Genomic DNA, 15416 nt, shown 5'->3' with positions numbered 1-15416 from the left:
AGTTCCTTAACCACTAAGCCATTTCTCCAGCCCCAGTAATTACATTTTAAATACTGGCTTATTTTAAATCTTAGTGTACTTGACTATTAAATAATTGTTTAAAATTAGGATTTGATGCATTTTTGAGAAAAAGTGAATGTTAAAATTTTGAAGAAAATGATTTACATAACTTAAAAAAAAAACCATGATTCTAAACCTTGAAGGAAAACAAGCAAATTTTACATTTTTGAAAACATGGATAATATATGATTAAACACTTGAATAGGAAAAATAGAAATATATATTAATTTTATAGTATTTACAAAGCAAAGAATTCATCATAATAATTACTCAGATAGAGGGAACATGAAAAATGGACCTATTGGGGACATATAAAAAGTATAACTTACATGTATTTAAGAGGAACATGAAAATAATGATATTTTATATTTTCTAAGCAATTGAGTAAATATGGTTTTGGATTACTAAATAAATTTACAGTGAAATGTGTGATCATGAATGCATTTTTTTTTAATTTTTATTTATTTATTTATTTATTTGAGAGCGACAGACACAGAGAGAAAGACAGATAATGGGAGAGAGAGAGAATGGGCGCGCCAGGGCTTCCAGCCTCTGCAAACGAACTCCAGACGCGTGCGCCCCCTTGTGCATCTGGCTAACGTGGGACCTGGGGAACCGAGCCTCGAACCGGGGTCCTTAGGCTTCACAGGCAAGCGCATAACCGCTAAGCCATCTCTCCAGCCCATGAATGCATTTTTTAATTTAGATCTTTATATCAATAAGTAATGGATGTACGAATTGTTTTAAAAGGCAAACTTTTATTTATATCAGCATTGTTTCATCATCATTCATTGAACTGAATATATCCCACTGACATTTGAAAGTGAATGACTCCCATGGTGAGTGGCTAGTACTATTAATATCTGCTTCCTTTCATTCAGGCACTATTTTCATACTGTTAATCCAAGGTACCCATTTTACATGAAATACTTCATTAAGGTGAAACTATGCTTGTGTTTTACAGAAGCCATTGTTATAAATATTAATTAAGAAAATCTTTTTATGTATCTACTACCAGTAGTTATCAGCTCTGTGTGCAGTTTACTGAGAACAAGTTCAAAATGAGGTACAACATAACTAAAGATTACAACATGGATTTATCTTTTTTCATTCTGACTTACAGAATATCCAGATGATAGATTCTGAAATATTCCTTTTGAAACCCTTCACATAGCTAGAAAGAAAATATGTTATATTGGCACAAAACTAGAAAAATATATCATTATGAATGATGAAATTTACTCTATGTTCAACTAAATTATAAGCCTCCTGTATGAAATAAATGTGATATTAAACAAATAAACCATTTACTTGAGTGAAGTCAGTTGAGAATGCAGTTTGGACATGATTAGCTTCCTGACAGTCTCCTTCACGTCTTTGTTCCTGAGGCTGTAGATGAGGGGGTTCAGCATGGGGATGATGACTGTGAAAAGCACAGTAGCCACTTTGACCAGAAGCCATGAGCTTTTGGAGCTGGGCACACAGTAGAGGAGGAGGATGATCCCGTGGAAGATGCTGATGGCAGTCAGGTGGGAAGAGCAGGTAGAGAAGGCTCTTTGTAGTCCACCTTTAGAAGGCATCTTAGTAATCGTGATAACTATGAACACGTAGGAGGCTAGAATCATCAGGAGACTGCAGGTTTCATTGAATGTAGAAATGATGAAACATACTATCTGGCTGAAGGAGGTGTCAGAGCAGGACAGTGAGAGGAGGGCTGAATACTCACAGCCAAAGTGATTGATGGTATTCGGTCCACAGTAGGATAGTTCATAAAGAGAATATGTGATGGTGAGGGAACAGAGTCCTCCCCACATGTAAGTTCCAGCTACCAGGAGAGCACACAGCTGAGGAGACATAACAACCATGTAAAGTAAGGGGTTGCAGACAGCCACAAATCGGTCATAGGCCATCACTGCTAACATGAACATTTCTGTGATCACAAATGAACAAATGAAGAAGAACTGTGTCATGCATCCTTTGAAAGAGATACTTCTGTCCGCCATTACCAGGATCTCTAACAATTTCGGTGTAAATACACTAGAGTAACAGATATCCAAAAATGAAAGATGGCTGAGGAAAAAGTACATGGGTGTGTGAAGTTTGGGATTGATTCTTCTCACCACAATTATACCCAAATTACCCACTAGAGTGACTGTGTAGACAATGAAAAATAGGAGGAACAGGGGAACCTGGAGATATGGGTACTCTGAGAAGCCCATAAGGATGAATGTGGTCACAGAGCTCTGATTTCTCAAGCCAAGCACCATAGTACTTTTCTGAGGAAAAACAAAAACAAATTAAAGGAGAAGGATGGAGAACTTACACTTGTGCATCCAAATATGAGAAGGATCCAGGGTAGAAACTCAGCTAAAGCTTTTTATAACAGTGATAAAAAAAAGGCAGTCCATCCAAATTCATGAGATTTTGCTTCCATCTGGTATCTTACTTTGCTTCTGTACTAAAGTTTATTATAGGCAAGTAGTTCTGGTCTTTTGTCACAGTTTTTTTTTTTTAACATGGCATAAATGTGAGTATGTGGCATTACTATAATTTTTATAAATATCCTATGAAAGTATAAGATACCTAGGACCTTCCATACTAAAATGTAATTACATTTAAGTGAATTCAAGTAAAATTAGAGAAGTATTAAAAAAGAATAGAAATATGATCATGTCAGGGTCATTTATGTCATCAGACTATTCATTGAGATTGAGGGCCTTGTGGCCCCGTCATTCACGTGTATTAGTGATTTGGAAAATTCGTTTTATTATGGAGGGCCTGATGAAACCATTGCCTCCATGAAAGGTTCTACTTCTTGGCTTGGGGAAACGTTTCTTGCTATGTTTACAGCATACCACCATGAGCTTAGTGAGGTAATCCTCTGAGGGTTTCTATAACAAGATCAAATAAAGAGTAAATCCTAAAAGGAAAGGAGCTATACAAAATTAAAATTCTTTATTTTTTAACAATATTTGTCATATCTATCTTTAAAAGTTTCTTAACTATTATTAACTTGTTATTGAATTTTTCTCAGCCTCCTGTTTCTCTTTTGATAGTCCTAGCTCTTTCCCCTCATGTCCCTTTAGTGTGTTTTAAGCTTCTCTCCTCACATCTAAGGCCTTATGTCCTTAGCATTAAAAGAAATTGTGGCCGTGTTGTCATAGACAATTCCAGAACTAAGCAGTTTCTGTATGTCTGTTGTTATTATTGAATATTTTCATGTACTAATGGATACATTTTTATATCTGAGATTAAGGAATAAAATGACATAATATCTTTTCCAATACAGTATTTCAAGACAAATAATCTACTTTTTGATTTTTTTCCTGGCTCAATATCATTGCCACTTTTTGAATGCCTTCTGCATTTGTTTTCTATCTAACAGATTCTCAATAGCATTCTGGATATAATTATAAGGTTAGAGAACATTCACAACTCTGACACACTAAATCAATCATTTCAGAGAAGTCCATCCAAACAGAAGGGCAAAGAACTCAGGAAACCACTTCCTTGCTGTGTATTTAACAACTGAGAACATGTATTTATTAGAATACTTAGATTAATTATGAACAATGAAACTGATTTAGCAAAATGTAATGGCACAAATTCACTATGTGAGCTGGATGTGGTGGATCACATCTGTAACCTCAGCATTTGGAATGATGATGCAAGCTGCTTACTATGGGTTTGAGACTAGCACAGAAACATAATGAGTTCTGTGATACCCTGGACTAGGCTACAGAGCAAAATCTTATCTCCAAAACATAAAAATCAGCATAAAAATATCAGTAGCATTTCCATAGCTCAAAATGAATTATTGTGTAAAAAACAAGAGTTTTCTTAATAATAGTTCAAAAGCAAAATGCATAGAAAAAGTCTACTAAATCAGGTAAAATGTTCAGTACTGGAATATAAAAAGGATTGTTGTTTGAAATGGGAGAGATAATAAATGGAAAGATGACCCATGTTCAGGAGTTCAAAGAACAGATGTGAACATGTGCGTACCACTCAAAGAACTCAGAGATATGTCCACTGGAAACCCTGCAAAAAAAAAAAAAAATCAACAATGACATTCTTCACAGCTGAGAGCAAAGATAATTGTAGGTGCTGCAGAAATGTCACAGTGGTTAAGGGTGCTTGATTTCATAGCCCAGGTTCAATTCCCCATTACCTACATCAAGCCAGATGTGCAAAGTGCCACACACATTTGGAGTTCTTTTGTTGCAGTAAGAGGCCTTGGCATACCCAATCACTCTTTCTCTTTTTGTAAATACACAAATAAAAATATTTTTTTAAAAAATATGCATACTAAAAAAAACAAAAACAAAAACAAAAATATGCATACTGAATCAATGAGTACACTTAAAACAATATTGATGAAGTGAATATAGCAGGAGACATTTATTACATGAATTGATATTAAACTATAAAATTTTACTCATCAAAATAGCATGATAGTTACAAAGGCAGACAAAAAATGTAGAAGAGAATACACTTAAAAGAAACCCAAATATCGATGGTCAAATAATACCTTTCAACAAAAGTAATATGAACATCTTTGTAGGAAGGATGATTTTTTCTCAGTAAATAGTATGGAGAGAATAAGCTATACACCTCTTGAAGTATAAAACTAGCATCTATTACTCATTACAAAGATAACTTCAAAGCAATTGAAGAATTCAACATGATGCTGGGCATGGAGGTTCACACTTTTAATGCAAGCACTTAGAAGTAAAGGTGGGAGGATGATTACTGTATGTTAGAGGCCACCCTGAGGTGACAGCAAATTGCATGGACTATAGTGAAACCCTACCTCAAAATCATCGCCCCCGAAATAATTTTACATCTGCAGGTATATAAATTATTCAACATCACCAGTCATTAGGGAAATACAAATTAATTTTGTAATAATATATCTCTTTCTTAAAGTGAGAATGGTTAGTATAAAAATACAAATATTAAAAGATAAAACATGCTGATAAGATATGAGTAAAAGTCACATCATCTGTGGTAATGTAGTTAATCATGTCAAGTACATGTAACGTGTAAACTAGTAGACAGACTGCTGGCATGAATTTACAGAATAGCTATCAAATAATCCAGTGTTTACACTATTGGGTATATACAAATGTAGTGAATCAATATTTAGAGGAGGCAGTCTGTGCTCCACTACACATTACAGCCCCATTCACAATAGCAAAAATATGAAAACAAATTCAATACCTTTCAGAAATGAGTGAATTTAGAAAGTGGTATACAGAGTAGTTGGTGATGTGGTCACTGGAAACACTGTGGCTGGAACTAATTGCAGATTGTGTTGTTAACTGAGATATAGCAATCATGGAGAGAAAAATGCTGTAGATCCTGACTCATGGATATTTAATTTAATCTCAAAGAAAGTGAGAGTAGAATAGAATAATAATCATAATGGTCTGTGAAACAATTAAGGTAACCAAAGAGGTAGAGGGGTTTGAATGAATTAATAAAAACTGCAAACACCTTGAATACACAACATCAGCATCACTAAGCATAAGTTACTATCTTTCAGATCACATCAGTTTTTGCTTCTGAATTGTTTCTTAATTCAATCATATACCACATGAGAATAAAAGATCCCCCAAATTTAAGCAACTCACCAAAATTCAGATGCACGTCTGTAATTTGCCTATGTCCTTGCTATTACTAATAAATGTCATGTAGTCTTTTTCAAAATTCAAATGTTCCTATGCATATATGCAGCCATTCCTTTAAAAACAGTAGATGACTCTTGTACATGGTTCAATAATGGAACACAAGTTTTGAATAACAAAGTTTTAGTGGGAATAGTATAAATCTTAAAGTGTACAGGCATTTGAGTCTATCTTTTATAGACTGTATTGTTTATTCAGCATCTAATTGATTGACTCTGGGGACTTGGACCTTGGAGAATCATTGCAGTTGGTTGTTATGAATAATAAAAAAAGAACAATTAGAGGAATTTACCTCTTCTGTTACTTAGACATTAATATTTCCTAAATTATCATGATGTTGTTACTCTCATCTGAGAAAATCAACTAAAAATAAGTGACTTAATTTTTTGTAGAGGCAAATCAAAGGAAAATAAACATCAATAAAACATGACCATGTAATACTGTAATACTCAATTTAAAAAAATCTTTCCAAAATAGCTGCTAATTTCATTCTTTTTTATCTTGTTATGCTTTATACAGTCCTTAAAATGAGATCATGTGAGCTAAAATTAAAATGAAATGAGAGCCAGTGTCCATGGTAAGCAAAAAGCTGCACATCAATCTTGAGTTTTAAAAATGATAATTTTATGCCACTGTTGTTCTGTCAATGTAATACGCCACATAAACAAGCTTAAACATAAAAACCACATGATCATTTCGATAGATGCAGAAAAGGCCTTTGACAAGATACAACATCACTTCATGATCAAAACATTGGAGAGAATCGGCATGGCCTGTTCACATCTTAACATAATAAAGGCAATATACAAAGCTCCAAAGGCCCAAATAATACTTAATGGGGAGAGACTGGATGAATTCCCATTAAGATAAGAAACAAGACAGGGATGTCCTCTCTCACCTCTGCTTTTCAATATAGTCTGGGAGTCCTAGATCAAGCAATAAGACAGGAGAAGGAATTAAAAGGGATAAAGTTTGGAAAGGAAGAAGTTAGGTTAGCTCTATTCATTGATGACATGATTGCATATGTAAGAGACCCGAGAGACTCCATCCCAAAACACCTGAAGGTGATTAACTCCTATAGCAAAGTAGCAGGGTACAAAATCAATGCACAAAATTGTTAGCATTTCTGTATGCAAATGACAAAGATACAGAAAAAGAAATAAGGGACATAGTTCCATTTTCAATAGCAACGAAAAAATAAAATAAAATGCCTTGGAATAACATTAACCAAGGAAGAAAAGGATCTATACAATGAAAATATTAAAACTCTCAAAAAAGAAACTGAGGAGGAGTTGAGAAGATGGAAAGAACTCCCATGTTCTTGGATAGGCAGAATTAACATTGTGAAGATGACAATCCTACCAAAGGCAATATATAGATTTAACGCAATTCCAATTAAAATCCCTACAGTGTTCTTCACAGAGATAGAAAAAATGATCTCAAATTTCATATAGAAAAGCAGAAGCCCTAGCATATCCAAACATACCCTCAGCAAAAGAAATACCTCTGGTGGCATCACCATACCTGATCTAAAGCTATACTACAAAGCCATAGTAATAAAAACAGCATGTTACTGGCATAAAAACAGGAGTATAGACCAATGAAATAGACCCGAGGACCCTGATTTTGGGTCAAGCAACTATAGCTACTTGATGTTTGACAAAGGCCTGAATAATATAGGCTGGAAAAAAGATACCATCTTCAACAAATGGTGCTGGATAAACTGGATAACCACATGCAGGACACTGAAACTTGATCCACACATTTCACCATGCACTACACTCAAATCCAAATGGATCAAACCTCAACATAAGACCAGAACTCGAATACTACTGGAAAAAAATTTAGGAAGTCCTTTCCATGATATAGGAATGGAAAAAGACTTCCTGTCGAAACCCCAGTGGCTAGCAATCTTAGTCACTCAACTAATGGGATCATATGAAGCTGTAGAGTTTCTTTACCGACAAGCATATAATAAGCAAAGCCAACAGATTATCCACAGAATGGGAGAAAATATTTGCAGGTTATCCAACTGATATAGGCCTTATCTCTAGAATCTACAAAGAATTCACAAATCTATACAATAAGAAGACAAACACCCCACTCACAAAATGGGGCAAAGAGATGACCAGGCTGTTCACAGAGGAAGATATACAAATGGCAAACACACACTTAAGAAAATGTTCATCATCTCTAATCATCAGAGAAATGCAAATTAAAACAACAATGAGATTCCACTTTAGCCCAATATGGATAGCAAACATCAAAAAAGCAAATGAAAAAAAAATGCTGGTGATGATGTGGAGAAGCAGGCACACTTATTCACTGTTGGTGGGAATGTAGGATGGTACAACCACTTTGGAAAGCAATATGGAGACTCCTGAAAAAGCTGACTATAGAGATACCAATAGACCCAGTTATACCATTACTGGGCATCTACCCTAAAACCTTCAAACCACAGGCCAGAGAGATTTGCTCAACCATGTTTGTAGCGGCTCAATTCATAATAGCTAAAAGCTGGAATCAACCCATATGTTCATCATTAGAAGAATGAATAACTAAGATGTGGTATATCTACACAATGGAATTCTATACAGCAGTAAGAAAACATGACAAAAAGAAATTTGAGGAAAAATGGTTGAACCTGGAACAGATCATTCTCAGTGAACTTACCCAATCACAGAAAAAAATCGACACATAGTCTCACTCATCTACAACACCTAACCTGAATCCACCCAAGATACCTTACATACCCAGCAAACACCTCATGGATTAGACACTAGGATGGATGCGGAGGGAGGCGAGGGCATTGAAGGGGTGGGAAACACTAATCTTGACCTAAATGGCAATGGTACCAGAAAATTCTACTTCCTAAAAGACAGATCAAATGGCTGAACCTTCACCAGGCCCTTACAGGAAACACCTGAACCACAAGACACTGGAGAGGGTAGGATCAAGTCTAACCTAAATCTTCTACATCTTCCCTCCCTCCCTCTCCACCCCCTCCTCTCTAACTCTTGTATATTAGTTATTTTTTTCCTCATTTTCTTAGTGGACACTGGACCTGTAACCCCCACTAACAGCATGGGGCTATCATCCACAATGAGCTTTTTTTTTCTTTCTTTTTTTTTTTGTTTATTGATGTAGGGTCTCACTCTGGTCCAGGCTGACCTGGAATTAACTCTGTAGTCTCAGGGTGGCCTTGAACTCATGGTGATCCTCCTACCTCTGCCTCCCGAGTGCTGGGATTAAAGGTGTGGGCCACCACGCCCAGCCACCATGAGCTTATGATCAGAGAAACCCACAATGTTTCCTAAAACAATGACAAACTTCTGTCAGAGTACTTGATAACCCACCATAGGTCAGTGGTAAGACCCTGTTGCTGAAGACTTCATAGGCAGCTGACACGTAAAATCGAACGGCATGGCTGGAAGCCAGGAGAGAGTCAGTCCCCAGATAGTCAGCCTGTCTAGTGCCAGAAGGTGCTACATGGGTGACTTGGGGGAAATGACCAATATCTGTCCTAGCAACTCATGGTCTAACCTACTTAGCAACAAATAACCTGGTGTGATGCCCACACAAGTGCAATAGTGGCACACAGCCATGGTGGGGAACCAACTGCTCTTGATTTGGCTAACTGATCCCCTCAGTGGTATGGGACCCATACCTGGAGTTGGGAAACAAGTCAGAACCATATCCAAACATAAGCCCACTCTCCAATATCAAGCTACCATTAATCATGGGGTACAAGAGGGCCTACACCTATTAAACTCTATCAAAAAAGTAAGTGCTATCTCAATTTTCTGGTGCTAACTTACTCTCCATTGGAGAATCTGCTTCTCTTTTTCAGATAAATGCAGATCCTATGGATAGAGCTGCCCCATCATACCTCAAATGGGGCCCGTCTGAAACCAAGGAAATTTGGTGAAACAAGCAAGGGTGCTGTTTTCCTGATGAACCGGATACCAGCACAAAGGGGAAGCAGACCAACAGAGAGGAAAATCAACTCCTACCAAATCAGAGAGCCAGAGCCTCAGAGGCCCCCAACACCTCAGCTCTGAAGCAGACCAAAAATGAACCCAACATGACTCATGGAAATTTTGCAGAAAAGGGGGCAGAAAGAATGTCAGAGTGACATGTTGGGTCATGATATGCCGAGACATTTATCTTACCAATAACTGTGGGCTAAGTTCATAGTGCATGATCCATTTACATCAACAAGAAGGGGCCATTAGGAGTTGGTATGTCATGGATGAGCCTAAACAATGCTACCAAACTGCCTGTTGTTGCTGAAAAGAAAACTAATAAATTAAATTTTGAAAAACAAAACAAAAAAGATTAAACTATGTTAAACTATAAAATATCCATATACATATGTATAGCTTTTGGATGCTAGCTTGGAAATTTTAAATTATGCTCCCTGTTTGACAAATAACTGCACATTAAATCCTTATGTAGTGTTATAGTGCAATTATTTTGATCCTAGGATTAAGCACAAAACAAAGAAAGTTATATTTAAATGTCTTTTGCCATCCTGATACACTCTGAACTATATTTACCTAAATAAATATAATTTTATAAAAATTAATTTTACCATCTTGAACATTCTGAAATGTATGCTCCTAAACAGTAAGGAATATGATGCTTGGTATTTGATATCAAGCAATATAAAAAGAAGCATTTAGCATTTAGGCGTGGTGGCACATGCCTTTAATCCCAGCACTTGGGAAGCAAATGTAGGAGGATCACCATGAGTTTGAGGCCACTCTGAGACTACATAGTTAATTCCAGGTCAGCCTGTGCCAGAGTGAGACTGTACCTTGAAAAGCAAAACAAAACAAAACAAAAAAAAAAAAAAAAGGAAACATTCAGCTTTAGTTTCTTAGAAAAAGAAAACCTTAGGTGGAAAAACTCATGGTAATAAGTTGGATTGAAACTACAACATGGCATCCAAACATGGCAGTGTATCTCTAAAAATTCAAGCACTGCATAGATCATGGAAGAAGACCAGGAGTTTGATGCTAGCATGTAACCATAGTAAGTATGGGGCCAGTCTCGACTTTATAGTGAGTTTGATCCTCAAAGAAAGGAAAATAAACAAAAAGAAAAGAAAAGAACCAACAAATTAAATTCCTACCCTCTGCTATGAAGCTTATATCATTATTGACAGTGCACACAGTGCAAGGTTCATTATTATACTCAACATTAGTCATGTATGTGGTTATGGCAGTAAGGAGACCTAAAGTGGGCTGGAGAAATGGCTTAGCGGTTAAGCACTTGCCTGTGAAGCCTAAGGACCTCAGTTCGAGGCTTGATTCCCCAGGACCCACGTTAGCCAGATGCATGAGGGGTTGCAAGCGTCCGGAGTTCGTTTGCAGTGGCTGGAGGCCCTGGTGCTCCCATCCTCTCTCTCTCTATGTGCCTCTCTCTCTCTCCCTCTCTCTCTCTCTCTCTCTCTCTCTCTCTCTGTCGCTCTCAAATAAATAAAAATAAACAAAAAAATTTTAAAAAAGACCTAAAGTATATAAAAAATCCTCAGTAAGCCAAGTTATAGTAATCAATTATCAGTTATAGTCACCTGTTATCAGTAATAAAGTCATATGACATTACCTATATGTTCAGCTGAGCACGTTTCACCAGCTTGAGTAGAAGTTTAGATGAATACATCACCAACCCCCTAAGTCATGTTTGCTGATTTGTAACTTAATTATTTCACGAAAGACAACAACTTTCTCATATCTTCATTTTAGATTTCGCTATAGGATTTATTCTAACTCATAAGACGTAAATAAGAGATTCAATAATCAGAGGTTCAGAGGCCTTTGGTAGGATTTTATTATTGTAAAAATGAACCATGACTCTGCTTTGAAGAAAGACCAAATGCAAAGGATCTAAGGAATGTCAGTGTCACCCAGGCCTGTAGACTAAGGGTGATCATTTCATTTCCTTATCTATAAGACGATAAGTTGAAAGTTAACCTCAAAATTTCCCTGCAAATTAGATATACACTTATTCATAATGGGTTTTATCTTCAATAAAATCAATTGAGTATAAGTAGATTCAGCTAAAGTAAGTTTCACAGCAAGGCAGAGTAAGAAATGGGACAGAACAATGGGAACACCCTCAGCTAATAGCACGTGAGATCTCAGACCAACAGTGGCTCTGCATTCACAGTTGGCTATTGACCCAGGATTTCTTATTTTTAAAATGGTAAGTGGATAAATAGTAGTGTATTTCTATTAATTCTTTTTGAGTATTAGGTTTTATATATTTGAGGAATATATTATTACAAAATTTGGGTAAAATTCTACATCTACTCAAGGCACATTCCATATTATTTTCTCCAATGACATTGCTACTTGAGTTTAGGGTCCAAAATCTAAACTGATAGCCTTGTAATTCAGAGGGGTAGATATTTTCTTGATTCTTAAAGAATTGTTACCTTCTTTGTGGGTTAATGTAATAATTTATTTTTAGTCTTTCCATATATATCCTCTCTATCTTCTTGCCTCTCTGTCCATGCATATATCATTAAGAAAGAAAACCAAATTTTATTCACCAGCAGTGGTGACATTATGAGCTATAAGCAAGACAACTGAAAAAATCCCTTTCTCTTAGTTGGGAAAATAATAATTTTTTAATCATTGAATCATATAAAATTATAAAATGTTTATACTCTGGTATTGGATGATATAGCTTATCTACAAAGATCCACCTATGATTCTGACCATTGGTGTTCATTCATTGAAATAAAAAACTACAGAAATTAAATGTATGTCTTACATCTTTGTACATGTGGATTTTTGTTTTTCTACTTAACTTTTGTAAATAACATCTCAGAATTATTCTGTTTATTCATCTGACAGATATATATATATATATAAACATATATTTACACACACATTTATATGTATATATATGTGTATATATCTATATATCTACATACACACACACACACACACACACACACACACACACACACACACATTCTTACCCTGCCATCATACATTGTATCGTCTCAGGTCAAGAACCAAAATAAATTCCTCCTCCCTAGTGTTGCTTTGTCAGGTATTTATGAGAAAAGAAACTAATGGACAACCTCAGTTGTGGAGTGCAGCTGTTGTGATAAACCTGACCATGTGGCTCATAGGCCACCACTGGAGCTGATTTGTAGAAGGAATTGGCAAGCATTTAAATATATGAGCTAGCTAGGGAAGCCAGGGAGTACCACAAGCAGAGATAAGAGATCCATTCTACTGGATGTTCACAAGAACAGAATGCCAATTGAAGTGTAGCAGTAATCACTTTGCTACTGAGGTTTCAAAAGGGAAAATGTCTCCATTTGGAACTGAGCTACACTCCATTCATATTATATTCTGGTACATAATCTTAATAGATTATGATAATGTTCTTAAAATTTGATTGAGGTTGAAATAAAACTAGTTGAGTGGCTTGGAAGAGAAGATTTCAAAATCACAAAACATGCACTCTGGAACATGGTGAAAAATCAAGGTTCATAGCCTAATGTACACTGAGGAAGAGCAGGAAGACTTGAGAATGTACTGTTTGGTCCAGCAGGTGTGTGAGCTAGTGTAAAGTTGCTGACAGGGTAGGTGCTGACAAAAGGCTGTAATTATTAAAGGAGACTTTCCATATAATAATTTACAAAGGTGCCTTAAGGGTATGGACACACTCATTTAGAGTTACAGATTTTCACAATATTAAAATCATTTAAGTAACTTTAATTTGAAATCCGATTGTTTAACCACAGAGAGTGTCCAGGGCAGGGTTGCACGGAAATGATTTGTAAGTTCAACCAAGTTGGCCTTGAGAAGCCAGTACAACTGTATTCCCAGGGGCCAGGCTACATCTCCATCTGGCAACAGAACTTGACATCATCATCCACTTAGTACTGATTCTGAGTATACAGGATACAAGAGTGCAGTGGTCATAGAGGCTTGCACCCACAGTCTACAGTGGGATGGGATTGCCTGCATGGTGTTCTAGAGTGGCCTGTAAGGGAATCTATGAATGTGAAAGCTAAGTTGTGATCGAGACCCCAGGAGATTGAAGAATCCAGAAACATAAGGCCTTCACCAAGTAAAGCTCAAGACATCAAACTAACTACATTTATGTGAGAGGCCACATATGCTGCAGGCCCCTGACCTGATGGGAAGTAGTATCCAGGCCAGGTAAAATACAGACACTGTCGCTATACGGTTCAGATGCCAAGTATGGGACTGCAGGGTCTGGGATGCCCTGCTGCATTGTGGTCACTTTGGGATAATGTTCTACTTAGAATTTAAACGCATGTTTCTTTAAAATAATTTAGATTGTAAATTCAAATGATAGCACAAGAAAAATGGCATATTTTTGAAAAGGTTAATTTTTTTCATAAATATAATATGAACCTATTGTGCAATTTTAAGCTGCATAGGGACCAACATGTTTTACATTTTCAGAAGTATTCTAGGTCATATATAAATTTAAATAAAGATTGGAAAGAGTGGAGATATAGCTCAGTGGTTAAAGGTACTTTCTTTTAAAGCCTGATGGCTTGAGTTTCATTCCTCAGTATCCACGTAAAACAATCCACAAAGTGGCACAAGCACCTGGAACTCTTGTAGTGGTAGGAGGCCTAGGCTTACCCACATTCTCTCTCTCTCTCTCTCTCTCTCTCTCTGTGTGTGTGTGTGTCTAGCTCTCCTTCTTCTCTCAAGTAAAGAAATAAAAATATTAACAGAGTAAGAATAGAAAAGAATATTCATTTTAATTATTGAGAACAACTTTTTAAAATTATGGCTAAAAATAAAGGACATGAATAAAAATAACTACTTTGGTGATGTAAAGCCTGTTACTATCCAAGAGAGGTTTATAAGAGCTGAGGAATAATGTCAAGTATTTTCTCCCTGCTTATACAGAGAAGCAGATTCAGATGACATTTACTGAGGAGGAGAATTTTGGGAGAGAGAAATGTTTGTTGTGAGAAAGTATGATTAAAGCCACTTTAACAATATGGGTATGTGTCACTTAATGGTACCTATAAGTATTATTACTTGAAAATGATACTTATTTTTAATATAAATATTGTTTTAGTACCTTTTGTAACCCTCGTAAATTATATTTTCATTAAAAGCAGCTGAGATATATAAATAGTACCTAGAATTTTCAGAACCTGCTGGCCCAAAGTGAGACAGTATTTTCCTAATAGTGACCCAAACTCACCATTCTACCTGAAATGCAGTATTAAGGTGAAAGGAAAATTTAGAAAATTTGGGGTATACACATTCAATATTGTAAATTATAGCACCTGAGTATAGACATTGTAGAGATGCTTAACATTTGAGCATGAAGTAATTATTAGAACAACCATACATTTGACAATAGCCTCAGTAAGGAGTTACGAATGTTTTTCATCTTTTCTCATTACACCTTACATAATATGCAGTGGGGAAATCTTGAAGTATATATATTTTAAGTTTCTTAGATCTATGACTCATCGGGCCCCATATTTGCTTAATCAGGAGAAAACGTCATTATGAACTCTGACATAATAACATATTTAATATTACATTCAAAACATAAGCACATTGTCATTGAAATATAAAGTGTCAACAATGTTTAAGAAAATATTAGGAAGACTTAGGACATAAATATATTTTCAAA

General features: G+C 36.0%; 1 protein-coding gene across 1 annotated transcript; it reads right to left on the bottom strand.

Annotated features, from left to right (window-relative positions):
• Positions 1 to 1367: 1367 nt before the first annotated feature.
• LOC101599894 (olfactory receptor 5D18-like) lies at positions 1368 to 2327 on the bottom strand. The gene has a single exon (XM_004667654.2). It carries the CDS (start codon positions 2325 to 2327, stop codon positions 1368 to 1370), a length of 960 nt encoding a protein of 319 aa, XP_004667711.2.
• Between the last annotated feature and the right edge of the window lie 13089 nt (positions 2328 to 15416).

Source organism: Jaculus jaculus, chromosome 1 (assembly GCF_020740685.1).
Source record: "Jaculus jaculus isolate mJacJac1 chromosome 1, mJacJac1.mat.Y.cur, whole genome shotgun sequence".
Classification (NCBI taxonomy): domain Eukaryota; kingdom Metazoa; phylum Chordata; class Mammalia; order Rodentia; family Dipodidae; genus Jaculus; species Jaculus jaculus.
The sequence above is the reverse complement of the archived record's forward strand: the minus strand, read 5'-3'. Positions and strand labels throughout refer to the sequence as shown.

Bases quoted from the DNA above. Each gene is read 5' to 3' on its own strand.
- LOC101599894 (XM_004667654.2), bottom strand. From the start codon at position 2,327: ATGGTGCTTGGCTTGAGAAATCAGAGCTCTGTGACCACATTCATCCTT.